General features: G+C 46.2%; 1 protein-coding gene across 2 annotated transcripts in view; it reads left to right on the top strand.

Moving 5' to 3' along the window:
• Positions 1 to 6,599: 6,599 nt before the first annotated feature.
• Positions 6,600 to 19,707, top strand: part of LOC311510970 (complement receptor type 2-like) — a 42,813-nt gene continuing 29,705 nt past the window's right edge. The window contains exons 1-7 of one of the 2 annotated variants that reach the window (XM_084611138.1): positions 6,600 to 6,790; positions 8,111 to 8,296; positions 12,969 to 13,062; positions 14,722 to 14,807; positions 15,675 to 15,869; positions 16,911 to 17,090; positions 18,617 to 18,802. In XM_084611138.1, the coding sequence (XP_084467264.1) occupies positions 6,715 to 6,790; positions 8,111 to 8,296; positions 12,969 to 13,062; positions 14,722 to 14,807; positions 15,675 to 15,869; positions 16,911 to 17,090; positions 18,617 to 18,802 (1,003 nt within the window). In that variant the 5' untranslated portion in view covers positions 6,600 to 6,714. The remainder of the gene's footprint in view (positions 6,791 to 8,110; positions 8,297 to 12,968; positions 13,063 to 14,721; positions 14,808 to 15,674; positions 15,870 to 16,910; positions 17,091 to 18,616; positions 18,803 to 19,707) is intronic. The other variant, XM_084611137.1, reaches the window with a different exon arrangement.

Here is a 19,707-nt window from a genome sequence, read left to right as displayed (position 1 = left end):
GGCTCTCAGTGGGCAGGAAGACCTAGGTACACCCCCCACCCACTTCAGTGTCCAGCCAGTGCCACCTAACACTTGCCCAAACAAACAGTACATACTACGGGCTTGGAAGGCTCAACTCAGGGCCAACACTTGGCTTAACCACAGGGGCCAAGACTACAGAAAGTGAGAATAAAATTAACAAAGAAGAGAGTTTGGCTGAAGACATTTCTCTCAGCCAGAGTCGGCTGCGGGGTTTTCAGCTAAGGCTGCCTGCAACCCACGCTGTCTGTTGGCTTGCTAGGTGTGGAATGAAAGGGTGCCTTCTGTATATACCCCAACATTCATTGTCTTTACTCCAAGGCAGGATCCTCACCCCGGCCTTGTTTTCGCCTGCCTGCTTCTTTTCTGTAGAGTTAGCATCTCTTTATTACATAGACTTCGTATGTAAACAGGTATGCGTTCTGTTATTTTACAATGCTATATTTACATCCCAACACACATGCACCTTACAGAGTTTAAAACACATTTCCAGTACATACACACACACACCTCCTTACATAGTTCTGTACAACACTGGACCACACTATGAATGACTAGCATGTCCCCAGCATTGAGAGGTATCAGAGTAACAGCCGTGTTAGTCTGTATTCGCAAAAAGAAAAGGAGTACTAGTGGCACCTTAGAGACTAACCAATTTATTTGAGCATGAGCTTTCGTGAGCTACAGCTCACTTCATCAGATGCACACAGTATGCATCCGATGAAGTAAGCTGTAGCTCACGAAAGCTCATGCTCAAATAAATTGGTTAGTCTCCCAGCACTGAGGTGACACCTCACCTCACATGCTTTGGGAGAACCAGAATGTTTGTATAGCAAACTCAGGAGGTTTCTGTACCTCCCTTACCAGTTGCCATTAACGTTTTGTGTCACAAACACCAGACCCATGGCAGAGAGTCAATGCGGGGATTTGTGACTAGCCACCGAGCCCTTTCGTAACCCATCAAACAAGTAACCCCCTGGTCCCAGGAGGTGGATTGCAGTGGCCCTGGGATCCCTCTGTGTTGTAACCAGAAGACAATGCGAACCAAACACCCGGGTGATGCAAAGGAGGTAATCTACATGTTGCAATAGTACTGCTTGGCCTGTGACATAAGCAGATAGGTCACTTGTCAAAAATCCAAATACATTTCTATTTTGCCCCAGTACAAATTACAAAAGGTACCTTCTGGTGTCAGTACCTGGAACGCTAGTATCTGAAACAAGGAGAATGAAAGGTATAGAACAAGTTACTCCCAAGGGCATTCTGTACCAAAAGAATAAAAATTCTGTACACGATATTTTAAAAATCTGCAAAATTCATTTGTCAAATAAATGTGAAGGCTCCAGCATGGCATTGGGGAGCACAGGCCACTGGCTTCATAGATGTGGGAGATCACTCTGCAGCTCCCCCTGGGACTCAGCAGTGAGGCTGCACCCAACCCTGACATGGCACAAGGACAGAGCCTGGCCCGGAAACAGCCCAGAGCCCTGCCCCTCCTTGCCAGGTGCACTAGCTGTGGGCAGGCAGGATCAGCAAGGCAGGGTCCCAGTCTAGAGGGACTTGGTGTGTGGGGATCCAGGTGGGGGTTGAGAGGGTTCTGGGTGGGGCAATCTGGGTGCAGGCAGCTCAGTGGGGGATCCAGCTGTGGGGGGGGACACCTGGATGCACAGGGGCTTGTTGGAGGGTTTGGGTGCAACAGTAATGGAACTGAGGGGGGGTGTCCAGGTGAACATGGTTGGGGCTCAGAGGAAGTGGGGGTCTGGCTGTGGGGGGACAGAGCTTGGTGTTACCTGAAATTGGGCCAGCTAGTAAGCTTAGGAAGGACTAATGACTCACCAGAGTTTGGCAGAAAGCAGCACATTTATTATACTGATAGCTAAGCTCAAAAGAAAAGGGGGGGGTCACACTCTCATACTTACGCTCCCAGGACAAGCATGGCACTAGAGATGTCAGGATCCTTCAAGGTAAGTGTCCCACTGTGCAGCAATGAAGCAATGAATCAATTCTGAAGCACTTAGAGGAGAGGAAAGTGAACAGGAACCATCAGCATGGATTCACCAAGGGCAAGCCACATCTGGGGTGGGGAGCAGGGGCTGTTTATACAGGGATCCCCATGGGCGCTCCGGTTTATAGTTTAACTCTTTCGGAACGGCACAACAGGCAAAGCAAGAGGAGCTTAACCAAGTAACTTTTACCCTCAACGCACACAAGAGTAATGGATATTCAGATAGAACAAGCAAAGCCCATATGGCTCCCCCACTCCCTCCCGGTCTCTGCTCACCTCCCCATCTTGCTTTTAGGGACTTGAGAGTCCACAGGGTTGTCCTCCTGCTGGCATTGTCAAGTGATACTCAGCTGATGTACCAGGCCATGTATTTCCAGGAGCTATTGAAACATTTCAATCCTGTGGGCCAAGCCTCATCTGGAATCCTAGGTCCTATTTGGAGTCCCAAATAGGAATCCTAACTAAGACAGAGCAGGACAACTACAACGCTTAGGGAAACCGCCCACAACTCATCAGAAAGGAGACTGAAAGAGTTTGGCTTGTTTGGCCTAAAAAGAGCAAATGTGGTTGCTCCCTTTAAGTACTCCAGGGAAGTGAGGGGAAAGAGCCAGTAAAGCTAAAGGACAACGCTGGCCCAAAAGCCAAGGGGGATAAACTCACCAGGGATCAGCTGAGGCTGGAAATGAGAAGCCTGTTCCCAACCCCAGTGGAGGGGGAAAGTTCTGGAAAACCCCAAACTAGCAGCAAGCTAGAGCAGTTTTCAAAGAGGATTCTCTGTCATAACCCTCCCCATAAAAGAGAGGCTGGCCTAGATCCGGCCCTTAAATATACTTCCTGGCCCTGCTTTACTCACTGATCAGCTGCAGGTGGTGAAACTCTCTGTCCACCTGGAGATCCACCTGGCTCCTCCTCCTACCAAGGCATCCACAGCTGATGAGGACTGTGCTGTCAGCCCTTACAATGAGCTGCCCTGAGGCTCTGCTGACAGCTCAAGGTTCTCATAGATCTCAAAGCTGGAAGGGACCCCTGTGATCATGTTATCTGGCCCCCTGCCTGACCCAGGCCCTGAATTAATCCCTGCTGGAACCAGAGCAGATCTCTTAGGAAAACACCCCGTCTTGATTTAAACCTGGCCAGAGCTGGAGAATGCACTGCAGCTCATGGGGGGAGCTGTAAACCAGGATGCCTGCTCTGTCCCCAGCACTGGGAGGGGATTGGGGTCTAGTCTGGAGTAGAAGCCAGGACTCCCAGGGCATGGACAGGGACGGGCGCAGGGGAGGGAGAAGAGGGGATTTACCACAGCCCAGGCTGTTCTCTCCCCTGAATGTCCTGGGATCTGCCAGTCAAAAGGACCTCTGTACCAGCCACCTACTGAGCAATAAGCCAGATCAGTGCTCCCCTCAACTCCCCCCGCCCCCAGCCTGGGCACTGATCCACAAGGCCCTCTCCTGCTTGCCTAAGGCTCCCCCTCCTATAACACTCTCCCACCCTGCTCCTGGTCAAGTTCAGGATTCACCTTGCCCAGGCCACCTTCAAAGTCTGTGCCTTCAACGTGCGCTGCTTTGGAGAGGCCAAGTGGCCAATGCATGGGTGATAAGAGCACAAATTGAGGTGCTTGCTGGGGCCTGGTTCTGAGAGCGGCCTGGCTCCACAGGCGGTTTTTAGGGACCAGCCTGGCTCTGGAGGGCTGGAGGTGGGTCTGTCACGGGCTCTGCCTGGAGAGCAGGAGCTGATGAAGCCAATGCGGTACCTGGCTGCCCATGCCTCCCTGCTCAGCATGCGTCTCTGCAGATCCTGGTGCTCTGTGACATTGCCATGGTGCAGCAGGACGGAGACACCACAGGAGAGGCTGTCCCAGCCCTAGCGAAGGAACTGACCGGGTACCAGGCCCAGCCACGAGGCTCAGGTTCTACTCCTGGTTCTCAAAGGGGAAGGATGGGTCTCGTGCAGTGGTTCTCAAACTTTTGTACCGGTGAACCCTTTCACATAGCAAGCCTCCGGGTTCGACCCCCATTATAAGTTAAAAACACTTTTTTATATATTTAACACCATTATACATGCTGGAGGTGAAGCGGGGTTTGAGGTGGAGGGTGGAGACCACTAACAGTTCAAATCTTCACTGACAGGAAGTGCTGCAACTGAAAGATACGAGCAAGACTCTGTGCTGCCGCTCACAAGAGGCGTGTCACACAAGGCTCTGACCAGGATCTCGGGGCTTTAAGCCCCCTTTATACCTCTCTGATTCTGGGCTCCTCAGGCTCTGAGGGCCTGTGCAGCCTCCTGGGTACATTAGAGCACAACGCACCCACACAGGTCCCACCTGTACCTGGAATAGTCACAATCCCGCATAACTCTCACCAGCTTTCCCACTGCCGCTGCCAATGGGTTTCCCTGCAACCAAGAATTCCAAAGCATGAAGTGCTCTGGCCACTTCTCTTCATGCCTTTGGCAGTACCCTACACCAGGGGCTGCATGAGAGGCAGCTTTCGGGCTGCATATGCCAGGATATGCTTTCCCTGCACTGCAGGAATTCCTTTGGGGACCACACCACTCCCTTTGCAGTCCCTACACGCTGCAGGAGTTCTCACTGTGTACAGTTTCTTAGTATTTTTGAAAATTTTATTGCATGCAACTATAATAACCCCTTATACATCTCATCAGCAGGACATGAACTCGCAATTTCTGACACTTGAGTTCAGATAGCTACTACTAGAACTATAGAGGCCTTATAGCTGAATTAGGGAAGAGCCTGGCTTCCTCACTTATCCCTACTCCTGCCTAGTGTGGTGCCCCCAGAGTGGGAGACGCTCTACCATGGCCCATGTGCTATCTATGGGGGCAGGTTGGAGCCCCAGCCCCACTGTTTGCCACAACCCCATTGCAGCTCCCAGGCATCCCTAGTGCAACGTCTTCCTGCTGCAGGGACATAGTGTCAGAGTTAAGAGATGTGGGTTGTTTTTTTTTTTTTTTTTTTGGCAGGGTGCCAACATTTGTCTGGCAAGGCATGAGAGTGAAGGGAACTGGTGATTTTTTTTTGTTTTAAGTTGATATCTCAGCCAACCCTGAATGGAATTGCCTGGGGGGGGGACATAAAAAAAGGCATGTCTCTAACCTGAGCGCTTTCTGTCTGCTGAATTTCAAAGGGCTGCTGTAAACAATGGCGATGTTTGAGAAAATCTAATTTCACAAGACTCTGTTGTAATAGAAAGATATTGCCACTCTCCATACAGGGGTCACTACCAGCTCCGTCTGTGAGTTAGAAAGAAGGGGAACAGGCGGTCTAAATTGTAAACAGACACCATTTCCCCTGACACTTTGCCTGACTAAATGTGGCTAGCCTTTGTGGCCAGATCTCAGCAATGAGCCCACTCTGAGTTCTGCGGAAAGGAGATGTATAAAATACGATATTCTTTTTATTAAAACATAAAACAAATGTGAGCGCTACTCCTGCAAACTGTACTCTTGTGAGCAGACCCTGTCGTTGTCTGGAGCCCCACTGAAACCAAGGGCCAAGCCGCAAAGGCTCAAGGCTCCAGCAGCAGAGGGCTGATGCCTCTTGTTAGACAAGCACCTAATCCACACGTGGGTGACATAAATATCACGTTCTCAGTGACAACTTGTATATTCGCAAAAAGAAAAGGAGTACTTGTGGCACCTTACAGACTAACCAATTTATTTGAGCATGAGCTCATGCTCATGAGCTCAGACTAACACGGCTGCTACTCTGAAACTTGTATATTGTGTTCGCAGAGATGCAGTAAAAATCAACACTTTGGAGGCAGATCTTGCAGTCTTTATGTAACGCTGACAGACCCCGATCATTGGCGGGTGGGACTGAACCTGGCACCTTTAGAGTTTACTAGTGCACCAGCCTCTACTGTATGAGCTAAAAGCCAGATGGCCCTTAGCTAAGGCTGAAGGGCAGACTCAGTAATCCTGCTCTAAGTGGTCTCAGTAGCACGAGACGAGAGAGAACAGCACGCCCAGGACGGGTGTGGGTTACATTTGCTTCTCACTCGATCCTTCTTTAACCGCCCACTGCAGTCAATGACTCTTGCCCGATTCAAGACTGAGGCCTGATCTCTGGATTGCGCCCAGGGGTTCTCAGACGAAGGGGGGTCATAACCCCTCACGGAGTCACCGGGTCAGTGCAAGGGCGGCGTTGCGAGCTGTCAGCCTCCAAACCCGGCTTTGCCTCCAGCATTTATAATAGTCAGCCCCCCGCTCGGGCCTGGGCCGGCCACAGGCTCGAGGTGAGGCACCGGCGACCGCGCGGGATGAGCCAGGCCGCGCCTCACCCGCCCGCCCGCTCATCGCTGCAGGGAAACCCACAGGAGCGCGGCCGCGCCGCCCGCCGCCTCCGCCAGGGACCCGAAGCGAGCTGGAAGCGGGGCCTGCCCGCCAAGGGCCCCGGCCGGGCCCCGCGTGCCCGTGAGCGGCGGGGGCGGCGGCACCGACTGGAACAAGGGACCGGCGCCGCAGCACCCCCGAGCGCGCAGCCCCCCAGCGCCGACCGCCAGGAGGCCCCGCCCCCGGCCGGCCCGCTCGCGAGCGCTCAGCGGCGACACCGGCCCCGCCCCTGCCCGGCCGCTTCCCCGGCTCGCTCGGCGACCGGCAGCTGCGCCAGAGCCGGAAGCTGCAGTTCTGAGGCGGCGACGCCCTAAGGCCGCTCCGCCGCCGCCGCCGCCGCCATGGTCTCGGGCCCGCGCTGCCCGCCGGGCCTCTGGGGGCTCCTGGCGCTGCTGCTGCCGCTGCCCGGGGCTCGCGGTGAGTGTGGGCGGGGGGGCCCCGGCGGCCCCTGCCCGGGCACAGAGTCCTCCCGGTCTCTCCCCCCTCCATCGGTGCACGGCGCCCCCGGGCCTCCCCGTCCGGCCCCTCAGCCCGGGCTGCGTCGAGCTCGGCCCGCGGGGGGAGGAGGGGGCGAGGGGGCCCGAGCCGCGCGGCAGCGACCCCAGCCCGGCCCCTGGGGCGAGCCCCGCACCTCTGCGAGCCTCGAGCCCCCGCGAGCGCTTCTGCCTGGGGGCTAAACTCTGTCCCGCTGGTGGGAGTGTTAAGGCCCGGGGGCGGCGGCTGGGGGTGTCTCCTGTCGGTGGTTGGAGGCGGGCGGGGGGTGGGGGGAGAAAAAGCCCCTTCGAAGAGCGGGTAAAGGTGCTGTAGCTGGCCAGCTTCAGTAAAACGAAGTGTGGGCATAAGACTCCTAAAGACTGTCAAATGAGCAAGTTCCCCTGTTATAGCCTTAGCTTTGTGACTGTACAGACAGAGATATAGAAACTTTGTTAAAGCTAATGTTAAAATGATGTAATACACAGGGTAAGACAAGTGTGTCTGTATATCTGGGTATAATGCTTAAATTATCCAAAAGTACAAAATTTGGTTTGAAAGTCATAAGGTACATATAGTAGATAATCTGCAGTATCCCAAATTAAGGTTCAGGTATTCACATCCAGTTATTTGGGTACATCACTCCTAAAAGGTTATAGGAAGAGGAGCTTGTGGAAAGCAAATATAGTAATGAGTGAAGATTGTCCCTCAGTCATTGAGAATTTAGGGTCAGTTGCCACTTAGAAAATACAATACAGTACATCAGGAAGTTTTTCAGTTACTTTCCCCACTTTGCTTCTCATTAGCACCTGTCCATGCATCACATGAGAAATATGAAAGTTACCTGTCTCAGAGATGTCTCACCAGCTGTTCTCACTTGTTCTAATGCCAGACATGTTTCGTGTATTCTTCTGTAGATTGCTATCCTTTGCCTTCTACGTCACCTTCTTTCATGTCACTCTGTACGGTTGCAACCCTTTCTCTAAAACCTGTGGGTGGAGCAATGTCTTGTTTTGCACAATATACTTACCCTACGTTACTGCACATATTCAGGGTGATGTATACATGGTAAATTTTAATGTACTGCAGTTCTGTATGAAGCCCATTCAGTAAACTAGCTTCAAGGCTCTAATGAAAACAAGTACCTCCAAATTGTCCCCAATAAAATCATTTGTGGCTTCTCTAAAACTAATATTCTGTTACAACAGACTACTGAATATCTTTCATAGTTAACTTTTTCCCTTCCTTGCCTGTCTCTCTTGCTAGGCACTTGTGATTCTCCTCCACGGTTGCATTTTGCTGAGCTGCCTGGGGAAGTGAACAATTCCTATCCTGTTGGGACCAAACTGAAATACTCCTGTCGCCCAGGATACATTTTGAGCTCTGGAAAGTCTCGTTTTGTTACGTGTCTTGAAAATTCAAAATGGTCAGTAGAAGCTGAGTTTTGTGAAGGTGAGTATCTTTGTTGCTTTTCCATTTCAATTGATGTGCAAGCCATCTAGACACAGTTAGGAATCTCTCTTCTGTTGGATATCTCTCTTCTATTGGCATATGAAAAGAAGGCAACTGCCATCTTTTCCTGTGCTGTGTATTTATACCTCTCTACTGTATTTTCCACTCCATGCAGCTGATACAGTCAGTTTTAGCCCACGAAGGTTTATGCCCAAGTTAATTTGTTGGTCTCTAAGGTGCCACAAGGACTTCGAGTTGTTTTTGCTGATACAGATTAACACAGCTACTGCTCTGAAACCTGCTACAAATAAGTAAAACACTTTTTGGTCTGCTAAGTGTCTGTCCTTTTTGAAACATTGTAGTTGCGGTATCCCTGATAACGAAATATCCTGAATTCACTGTACTAAAAGTAAACCCAGTATTGAATAATGTCTCATAGAATATCAGAGTTGGAAGGGACCTGTGTTACAAACTTGGTCAAAATAGTAATTCATAACAAAACTTAGAGAATACTCCTCTTGGCTTCATTGCTAAGAGTACGATAAGATTTTTGCAAGTTTTCTCATCTCAAGACTATAGATGCTATATTCCATGTAACTAGTAAGGATATCTACAGTTGGATGCTAATGAAACTTAACTCTGCCTTCTTGTGCATATGTTTTAAATTATGACTGTATTTGTTGTATTGAATACTGATGAGACTTCCTTGATTAGCCTCAGACTCACCTACTCTGGCCTGCTGGCTTGAGAAAATACTTTAAATATAGGCCCTGATTCAGCAAAACACTTAGTGCATTCTTAAGTCCCACTGACTTCAGCGGGCCTTGTTTTACTGAATCGATCAGGCCTTAGTAAAGAGGTCACAATTTTTACATACCTTGTCTGCATTGAGAGATCTTTCCCAGTGCAGTCATAAAAAGTGCCAACGTTATCTTTGCATGGATACAGTATATCTACATTGAACTCCCTATAGATATGGTGACTTTTTGATACAGTTCATTCTTCGTGGGAATAAGTCTACTGCGGGAGAAAGCATCACAAATATCTCTTGTAGGGGCAAAGAAAAGCTCTTCCACTGAGCTTGACTGAGGAACATGCAGTTTTTAGCTGTCTAAAATCAAGATTCACAAATCAAGAAAACGACTAACAAATATTTACAAAACGCAAAACAAACCTGTGGAACGTGCTGCCTCTGGTAATTTGTTTCGATGGTTAGTCACCCTCATATTAAACACTTCCACCTTATTTCCATTTTGAATTTGTCTGGCTCGCCTTTTTCCAGTCATCCGGGACCTCCCCTGATTGCCATGAGTTTTCAAAGATAATGGCCAGTGGCTCTGCAATCACATCTATTAATACATCAAGGATTGTATTAGCCCTTTTTTCCATAGGATTGCAGTGGGAGCGTATGTTCAGTTGATTGTCTGCTGTGATCTCAATCCTTTTCAGACTTGCTCCTTCCCAGAATATAGTTTACCCGTTCTCTCGGAACAGCTTGCATTTCTTGTGCCTGGATGTATAATTTTGCGTTATATGGTACTAGAATGAATTTTGTTTGACCGGACATAGGGAGTCCAGATTGCTTTGTAGGACTCCCCCAGTCTGTGTCACCTGCAGATAGTATCAGGAGTGATTTTTGTTACCTTCCAGACAAATGATTTAAAATGTTGAATAGCAGCAGGTCTAGGACCGATCCCTGCAGAATTCTACTAGAAACAGGTTTGTTTGATAATGATTCCCACTGATGTGACTGCTCCTGGAGATGTCAGTTAGTCAGTTCTTGTCTGCAGTGGTGTTGCAGCCATGTCAATCCCAAGATATTAGCGAGACAAAGTGGGTGAGATAATATCATTTATTGGACCAACTTCTGTTGGTGAGAGAGACGAGCTTTCGAGCTTACACACCATTCTTCTTGGTGTCAGAAATGTATTCCAAACCTGAAGACTAGCTCTGTGTAGGGTCGAAAGCTTCTCACCCACAGAAGTTGGTTCAATAAAAGATATTGCCTCACCCTCTTAGCCAATTCTTAGTCCATTTAAGTTGTGCTCTATTGATACAGAAGTGTTAATTTTTTATTTAGAATGTTGTGTGGTACTAAGTCAAACAGCTTACAAAAGTCTAGGCATATTACATCAGTTACGTTTATCAAACATCTTTGTAACTTCAAAGAACGACAGAGGTTTATCAGAGAAACCTGATTTTCCATAAAACCATATTGGTTGGTTTTAATTATATTCCTGTTCTTAATTCCTTATGAATTGGGAAAATTTTCCCTCCACTGCACAAGTGGTCAGAACAGATTTGCCCTTGGAATCGATGAATCCCACAATACCTTTAAATTATTATGCCTGTGAGTGAGATCATGTTAACTAGTCTACAGTTACTGAGGTCATTCTGGTTGCCCTTTTTGAATACTGGCACAAGATCAGCGCTCTTCCATTCTTCTTGAATTTCCAGTTACTCTAACTTCTTATAAATCTTAATCAGTGGGTTAGAGATCTCCTTGGCCAACTTTTCAGGACACTTGGGTGCAAGTTATCCCAAGATTTTGATTTAACAATGTTTATCCCTAGCAGATGTAGTTTAACTTCCTCCTTAATTACGAATAGACATGGAAGTACTTCATCAAACTCTTGTGATGAGACTACGTTGTCGTGCTTCTTTCCAAATACAAAAGGGAAATATTTCCTGAACACTCCTGCCTTTCTTGTATCATAATTGTTTTACCCATCTCCATTTAGTAACAGGTTTGTACCTTTACTACGCGTGGCATACTCAGTGTATCATCCAGACTAATGAGAATCTGTCACCGCTGTCCTCTAACCTGGGGGTGCCCTTTACAAAGCTTTGGTGCTGTAGCCTCCAGTCTGGACTGCTCACAAACAGCCTCCGGTGTGCAAGTCACTCCCAGCTAGGTCTCGGCCAGCCACACCTTTGTTCTTGCAGTATAAGCAAAGCTGGTGAGGTGACCCCAACAAATTCCTAGTATTTCCCCGCCCTGCCCCCCCTTTCCAGAAATGTATGTCTTGTATTGCCCAGCCCTCTCCCGGACAATACAAATTCATCTCGAGTCTCTCCTTCTTTCTTGTTACCCAAATAGAGTTTCGCAGACACTTCAATTTAAACACACTGGATTAGATCAAACAAGTTTATTAACTACAAAGATTTTAAGGGACTGCAGGTCATGAGGCATGAGTCGGAAAGGTGACGAGAGAGGTCAAGATAAAGCACAAGTGGTGCTCAAGTTAAAAAACGCTGTTAAATTCGAAATGAAGTTTTTCTTACCATATGCTCTCAGCAGTCTTGCTGACCAAACTTCTTAAGTGAGGACCCCTTCTTCAGCTTAGTTGGTGCTTCCTTTGTCTCTTCTAGTGCAGTGAGTGGATGGATGGAGTGAGAGGGAGGAGGGGGTGCCTGGGAGTTTTTGTTGCTCCTTTTTTATAGTGTCAGTCCCACCCCTGGGAAAACATTCCCAGCTGACAAAAAGTCTATCGGGAAAAGATTTTCCCTGCTGCTTTTCCTCTCTTTTTTGGAGGTTTTTTTCTTCCTGCTTGATGACTGCTTGTTGCTTAAATGCAAATTAAGCAGAGCACACATTCCTTTGAGACAGTCCTGTTTGCCAGCTTGTGCTGTAGGTTTTTTAATATGAGTTAACATTATACAGGGAAATCTTCTAACTTCAGAGACAATGTTACCATGCACTTTATCAGGGCAGTATTGACCAGTAAACTCTATGTTTTCAGGTTTCAGAGTAGCAGCCGTATTAGTCTATATTCACAAAAAGAAAAGAAATACTTGAGGCACCTTAGAGACGAACAAATTTGAGCATAAATTGGTTAGTCTCTAAGGTGCCACAAGTACTCCTTTTCTTTTTATACATTTTCAGATGATGCCTCACAAGGCATGCTCGGTACATAGATTATTACAGCAGTCTCTAGGGTGTGGACACGGGTACATTCTCTTACAGAAGGATTTCTTTTGTCCCTAACGATCTTCACAATCTTCTCCTTATTTTCTGTAAATATGCATCTGAGGAAGTGAGCTGTAGCTCACGAAAGCTTATGCTCTAATAAATTGGTTAGTCTCTAAGGTGCCACAAGTCCTCCTTTTCTTCATGCCACTTGTGAGACTCTCACTGATGTCTTTAGTGCCCCATATAAATTTTTACATTTCGTAACTTACACCTTCTATCCTTTTTTTTTTTTTTTTTCTTCTGTGTCTTATGTTGCTTTTTATTTGTAATTGCTGCCAGTTGAGGTCAGTGGGTCTACCTACATGAATATGGTTCTGCATATGAGTTTTCGGGATCTGGGCGTTCACGTTGACAGTATGAATATTTGCGCTTATACTAAATCTGCAAGGGGATCTGAAATCTCTTGTTTCAGGATATAAGGCAACCACTATCTGTGTGGGATTAGGAAGCATCATCCCGCTTCCACTTCTCCTCACTTCGCATGGGCATGAAACAAAATTATCCATAATGTGGGTTTTAAGCTTTTCTCCTTAGCCTTTGGTGCTGCCTGCTGTCGTAGAGGACAGATACTGGACTCCAAGACCATTGGCTTTGATCTGCCATGGTATTTGCTGTGTTAGAGGGTGCAAGTTAGGATATCCCCTTTTTCCTATTAAGGTAATCTGAGGTAACACTAATATTCGTCTTGTTCTCTTCTAGGAAGACGATGTAAACCATTCGAACTCGAAAATGGCAGGGGTGATATAACGGATCTCCGGTTTGGTGCAAGAGCAAACTTCTCCTGTGATGAAGGGTGAGTGGCAAATTAATATTTGGACTAATTAATAGAAGCTAGACTGGTGTAAAACTGCTGTTGAAGTCTAACAAAATGAGACAAGCAAGCCTGCTTAACTTCAAGAACATAAGTGAGTGGTGAGCTATAAATCTGTATCCATGGGCTGGGGCCCTTGTTAAGAATTACACCTGCGATTTTCAAAGGAGTTGAAGGAAGATAGCCACCGAGCTATGGTTGTCATTCGGTGGGAGATGGGCATCTAACTCGCTCAGGTGCTTTTGAAGATGGCAGCCTAGAGCCCTCAGGAGATCCTCCAGCAGGGGTTTGGTTATGATATTGAGAGTCCCACCTCAGGGGTCATGTGGCACTTACTGACCCGTGCCATCTCTCCCTTGTTACAGGGGTTTCTGTGAGGGTGCTGGGAGCTAGTGGGAGAATATTGCCCATAAAATGCTGCACCAGGTAGAGGCAGACCTCTTCCTGCTCTACAATAGCAAATATTTGTCTGTCCGAAAATGTAGTCTAAAATACTACAGCCCACAGGAGCTCAGGTTGTCTTTGGGTGTAATTCTATTTTACAAACTAGCAGCTGCTTGGGCCCATCTGTGCGCGCGCGTGCTCTCTCACTGTTCCCTCCCTTCACAGGAGATTGATTTCTTCAAGTTCTTTCACTTCAATTTAATCGAATGCTAAGTGTGTTCTGTAGTGACGACCAAGTGTAAGCTTTGTCAGTATGTTGCAACTTTGTGTGCTGGGTTTAGCTGGACTTTCAGCTCAATGGACTTGGAAATGCAGTGCTTTTGGCTAAGCCCTCAAGGGTTAACACATTGTTATTAATGTAGCCTCACACTCTACAAGGCAGCACAAACGGAGGGAGGAGGCACAGCATGGCAGAGAGAGACCATCTCTCACGCACGTGAGAGAGAGACACATGTGTGAATTGCCCCTTTAAGTTCGCTGACCCCAGTTTAAGTACATTGCCTTTTTAAGTAGATCAGCAAGTTGACAGCATTTGATAGCAGCAAGCTCCCTCTGTCCTGAGCCCTGTCGTGTTCTCCCCCACCTCTCTGAGGAGAAGGGGTACAGCGGGAGGAGGACACCCTGACATTAGCACCCTTCTTCCCCCTCCACTCCCACACAGCAAGCAGGAGGCTCCCGGGAGCAACTTCAAGGCAGAGGACAGGAGCAGCACAGGGCAGTGGGGGGAGGGACAGCTGAACTGCCCGACAATTGATAGCATGCTGGGTGGCTGCCACACAGGGAACTTAGGGGAGCTGATGGGGCGAGGCGGCTGCCGGTCCACCGTGGTTCGAAGCCCCCACCAGCTAGCTCCAACGGGCTGCTCTTTCTGCAAGCAGTGGACAAAGCAGGCGGCTGGCAAACAACCTTCTAAGGGAGCGTTGCGCAACTTTAAACAAGCATGTTCCCTAATTGATCAGCAACGAAACAATGTTAACTGGGACGATGTTAAGTGAGGCGTTACTGTAGCTGTACCGAGGACGTAGATGTGTACTGTAGACCTGGCCTTCGTGTTCCTTGGTCCTGTGGTGTTAGATGTATCCCTTTTTCAATGGTTTGTCTCCACCTACTGGCAGAAAGAAACCATGTTCCATCTTTCTGGACGGGGAACTAGTTCTTTGCTTCTATGAGTCACAAACTTGAACCTTTTTTCTTTAGGTACAGATTAATTGGACCGACTTTTGCCCAGTGTGTGATTATGGGAAATGGAGTTGATTGGGATACGGAGGTTCCACTTTGCCAAGGTAAAGCAATTTAATGGTTTTAAGAACAGTTCACGTCTGGAGATGATGCAGCATAGCTGGCGCTTCAGAGGAGTCTCTGTTCTTCCTTTGGCATTTAATCCAAATGACAGTTTTGTTGTGGGGAGGAATGAAATCGTACTGTGCTTCGCCATGGTGTTTAGATGACTCCTACAGAATCTTTTTTTTTTTTTTTTTTTTTTGGTACCTTTTAGATTATTCACCTGGCTCTGTTTAATATGCACAATCCAACAGGCCTCATGTCTCCTCTTCACTATTGTATCTGTGTAATCCTCCTGGTCACTAAGTAAAAGGCATGATAATGACTTCAAGAAGTTTTGATGCTTCCCAAATGTGACTATCCACTTAAAATCTGAGGCTCTTTTGGAGTGAATCACAATTAATTTGCCTCTACCTTAATTTGATCTCTTGAATGCTTTCTGGGCTTGGTCTATCAATGATGCTGCTGCTGTCCAGTCTAGAATCAGCTGCTGCTAAAAGAACTGTTCTAGCTTAGTTTTCTTCTGGTGGAACAATACTACATCTCGAGATGCCGGGCGAGAGGTTCTGGCTCCTTGAGGCTAATGTTGGGAAGGAGCGCGCTCTGCTAAGGTCATCTTCCAGAGTTGGTGTTTTATGGAGCATCCTCCTTGAGCAATGGACGTACTGGGTTGGGTCAAGCCTAAAAGCAGACAAACCTTCAGAATCTGAAAGGGGTATTGCTTCAAATGTTAAAATGGAATGTTAAGTCCGCTTCCAAATGGCTAAATAGCTTTTTGGGGGGATCTGAGACAACTTTCTTAGTGAAAACTCTCTTTGGTTCACCTTCAGTGGAAACTTTAATTTTCATGTTGACATTCTTTGCTTCAGCAATACCTTGTCGTCCACCTCATGATATCACCCAGGGATCCCATAATGGTCAGAGTGGAGAAGAGTTTTCCTTTGGCTCAGCAGTAACTTACAAATGTGACCCGGGCTTGTCTCTTATTGGAGAGGCCTCCATTCATTGTACAACGAAAGATCATTTCAATGGAGAGTGGAGTGGGCCTGCCCCTGAATGCAAAGGTTAGTAGCGTCTGTTTTTTATCCCCTTCTTATTCTACGATCACCTTCCAAGAAAAACTCTATTTTGATTGCTGAGGAAATTCAGTTAGTGCTTTGTCCCCCTAAATACGTATCATGAAAACTAGTTACTGTTGGAAAACTAAAGAATGACTGACACTTCATGAATCATTCCTGGAAAGAATTTTTGCCTCTAATACATCCTGTGGTTTTTTGTCTCCCCTCAGTGTTCCAAGCTTGAAGTTAATTCTCAGGTCACAAACAGTTGATAAACTCTTAAACTAAGGTTTTGCTTTTATGCCAGTATCCTTCAACTCAAGTGCTAAAGGGAAGTGGACGGAAAGAGAGAGGCTTACAAGCAGGATTGCTTGGCAAGCCTCTTTTTCAGAACTCTCTGGGAGGGCTCCTTGGCAGTGAAGGCTCAGGCTTCTGTGAGTTCATATCACAGCCATAAAGTTCTTCGGAGGGAGAAATAAAGGTCATTGTACAATCCTCATTTTAGTGACGGCAGTGCTCCTGCACACTGTTGCATTTAGCTAACAATGCATTTATGTACTTGGTATTCAAGCAAGTGCAACAACTTGGTTTTATTCTTTCTGAGTTACCCAGCCTAACAGCTGGGATTGAGGCTTTTTCAGAGGCATTAGGGTAGGTTGGTCATCTTGCTACTTAATAATAACTCCCCCAAAAGCAGGGAAGTTCAGTTCCAGAATGTCATTGTATGTACATCTCTTCTAATGTGACCCAAATTCCGGATGGCGTCGTACAGCGATGATGTTTAACTCATGCAGTTTAGTGGAGGGTGGGGGAAGGGGCGGGATAGCCATACAGTTGGGTGCTGTCGTGTTTGTAGACTAACATCTTTTTAAAGGAAAAGATCCAGAGTTGTCTAACTTTATTTTGAAATACATTTTGGTACCTGCTGTGGTCAAGTATCAGGGCGTTTTCGTCTTTCCTCTAATTCTCCCACACGCCCCCATATCCCCACACACACTAAATGCTTCCTGTGCCAAACGTTCTTATGCTGGTACTTTTAATTTCCAGTGGTCAAGTGTCCTGAGCCAGAAGTTAAAAATGGAAGAAAGCAATCTGGGTTTGGACCTGACTATTCATATGGAAACGCCGTAATATTTGCATGTGATTCTGGCTACACTCTGCATGGTAGCAGTTCAGTTAGATGTGAAGCTAACAATTCTTGGGTTCCATCTTTGCCAACTTGTCTACGTAAGTATAAGCAGTTGTGTTGAACCTTTTATATGCTGATGTTTAGCAACGTTAAAATGATGTAAAGTTTGAGTGTCTGTGTCCCCTTTTTGTCATTGGCATAACACATACTACACCTACAGCTCCCCTCCAGGAGGAACAAAAGATACTTCTGGTGAGTTGGAAGAACTTTTGGCTATTTAAAGCTTCCAGTTTTTTAGCATGTGGTTTCTACAAGACTGAAAATGGCAGTGTGAAATTCACGAAGTACATTTCATCTCTTAAGTTCTGGAGCAGCCTGCGTGTTGGCATGTGGCTGGGTGGCTGATGTGGAACCACACTTCTGCTAGCCTTCAGCCCCTGGGAGTGCTTTTGCCCGGGAGAAGGCTCATTGGAATGGCTTCTGCCTTGGAGGCTAAACTCTGTCCCGTATTGTGAGATAGCGTTAATACCCAGTGCCTGCTGCTGTAGGATGAGGAATGTCTCCTGTCGTAGTTGGAGGTAGGCTAGGGAAAAGAAAAAGCCACTTTGAACAGGAGGTAAAGGTGCAGCTTCTTTGCTTTACCAGTTTCTGTAAAACAAAGTTTGGGGTATAAGACTCGTAAAGATTATAAAATGAGCCAGATCCCCTGTTACAGCCTTAGGTTTGTGACTGTACAGAAATAGATTAAATTTTTTTTATTAAAGCTAACGTTACAAAGATCTAATGCACACGTTAAGAAGAGTGTCTGTACATCTGGGTATAATGCTTAAATTATCCAAAAGTACAAAATTTGTACCTTAGGACTTTGAAACCATATAGTACATAATCGACAGTATCCGAGATTACGGTTGTTAAATTCAGTGATACGGTTAAGGTATTAGCATCCAATTATGCAGGTACATAACTCATAAAAAGTTATACTAAGAGTATCCTATGGAAAGCAAATATAGCAACGAGTTAATATTGTCCCTTGGTAATTGAGAATTTAGGATCGGTTGGCTGTTAGAAAATACAATACAGTATGTCGGGAAGTATTTCAGTTACTTTCCCCACTTTGCTTCTCATTAGCACTTGTCCTCATGCCTGTCATGCAGTTTCCATGCATCACATGAGAAATATGAAAGTTACCTGTCTCAGAGATAATGCCAGACATGTTTCGTGTACTCTTCTATAGATTGCTCCCTTGGTGGTCTTTGCCTGTATGTCACCTTCTTTCACGTCAGTCTGTGTGGTAGCAACCCTCTCTCTGAGCCTGTGCTGCGTTAGATCATAAAACCTGTGAGGTGGAGCAATGTCTTGTTTTGCACAATGTACTTACCCTACGTTACCATACACGCTCAGGGTGATGTATACATGGTAAATGATGTAAAATTTTAATGTACTATAGTTTTGTATCAAGCCCATTCAATAAACTAGCTTCAAGGCTCTAATGAAAACAAGTACCTCCAAATTGTCCCCAATAAAATCATTTGTGGCTTCTCAAAAACTAGTATTCTGTTACAACAGACTACTGAATATCTTTCATAGTTAACTTTTTCCCTTCCTTGCCTGTCTCTCTTGCTAGGCACTTGTGATTCTCCTCCACGGTTGCATTTTGCTGAGCTGCCTGGGGTCGTGAACAATTCCTATCCTGTTGGGACCAAACTGCAATACTCCTGTCGCCCAGGATACATTTTGAGCTCTGGAAAGTCTCCTTTTGTTACATGTCTTGAAAATTCAAAATGGTCAGTAGACCCTGAGTTTTGTGAAGGTGAGTACCTTTGTTGCTTTTCCATTTCAATTGATGTGCAAGCCATCTTTTATTGGGTAAGTGGTTCACAGTTCAACACTGGTATCCATAAACACTTTCTCAATACATTTTGGACAGTTCTTTGTTATATTAGTGGTTGACTTAAAAAAAAAAAAATCAGAATGCTTCCTTATCTTTGTAGGCTTCTTTAAGAGCAGCTAAAATGCAAAATTCCAGTAACTTTAGCCTTCTGTGCTGAATACTCTCAAATAGGTTTCAGAGGAGGAATAGGTTTACCACTTTCTTCTTGGTTTTTAGGCCTTGTGCTGAATATCTGCCTTTCTAGAACATCAACATCTTGTGTAGTAGTAGATATAAACTTAAGAATAGTGCAGTTCTTCTCTCTCAGAAACCCCACTGTCCACATAATTTGCGTGTGACTGACTGGGAGACATTCAGTGCACACCAGTGAAGTTATTGGAATTTGATACTCTACCTATGCGGGTCAGCTTTAAATGGAGGTATAAAATAAAGGACGTCTAAGCTTTCATCTATTTAGTTTCCCTAATGATCTTGGTTCTTACCATGTCACCTCTTTTAACTTTGTTCAAGTGAGTGCCACAGAACACTGGACAGCTACAACTTGGTGCGGTTAAATTCATCGTGTTCATAGTATTTCCTGTTGATAGTATAGGGAACATCACAAATACTGCAATAAAGTGAAACACTTCGGTGTGATAAGTGTCTGTCTTTTCGGAAAAATTGTAGTTGCTCTATCCCTGATAACAAATGATAGAGTTCAGCCCTACGGAATTCACTGTACTAAAAGTAAACCCAGTATTGAATAACGTGTGTTACAAACTTGGTCAAAATACTAATTCATAACAAAGCTTAGAGAATACTTCTCTTGGTTTCATTGCTAAGAG

The sequence above is a fragment of the Lepidochelys olivacea genome, assembly GCF_965140295.1.
Source record: "Lepidochelys olivacea isolate rLepOli2 genome assembly, chromosome: 21".
In the NCBI taxonomy this organism is placed as follows: Eukaryota; Metazoa; Chordata; order Testudines; family Cheloniidae; genus Lepidochelys; species Lepidochelys olivacea.
Note: the sequence above shows the minus strand (reverse complement) of the source record. Positions and strands in the feature narration are given on the sequence as shown.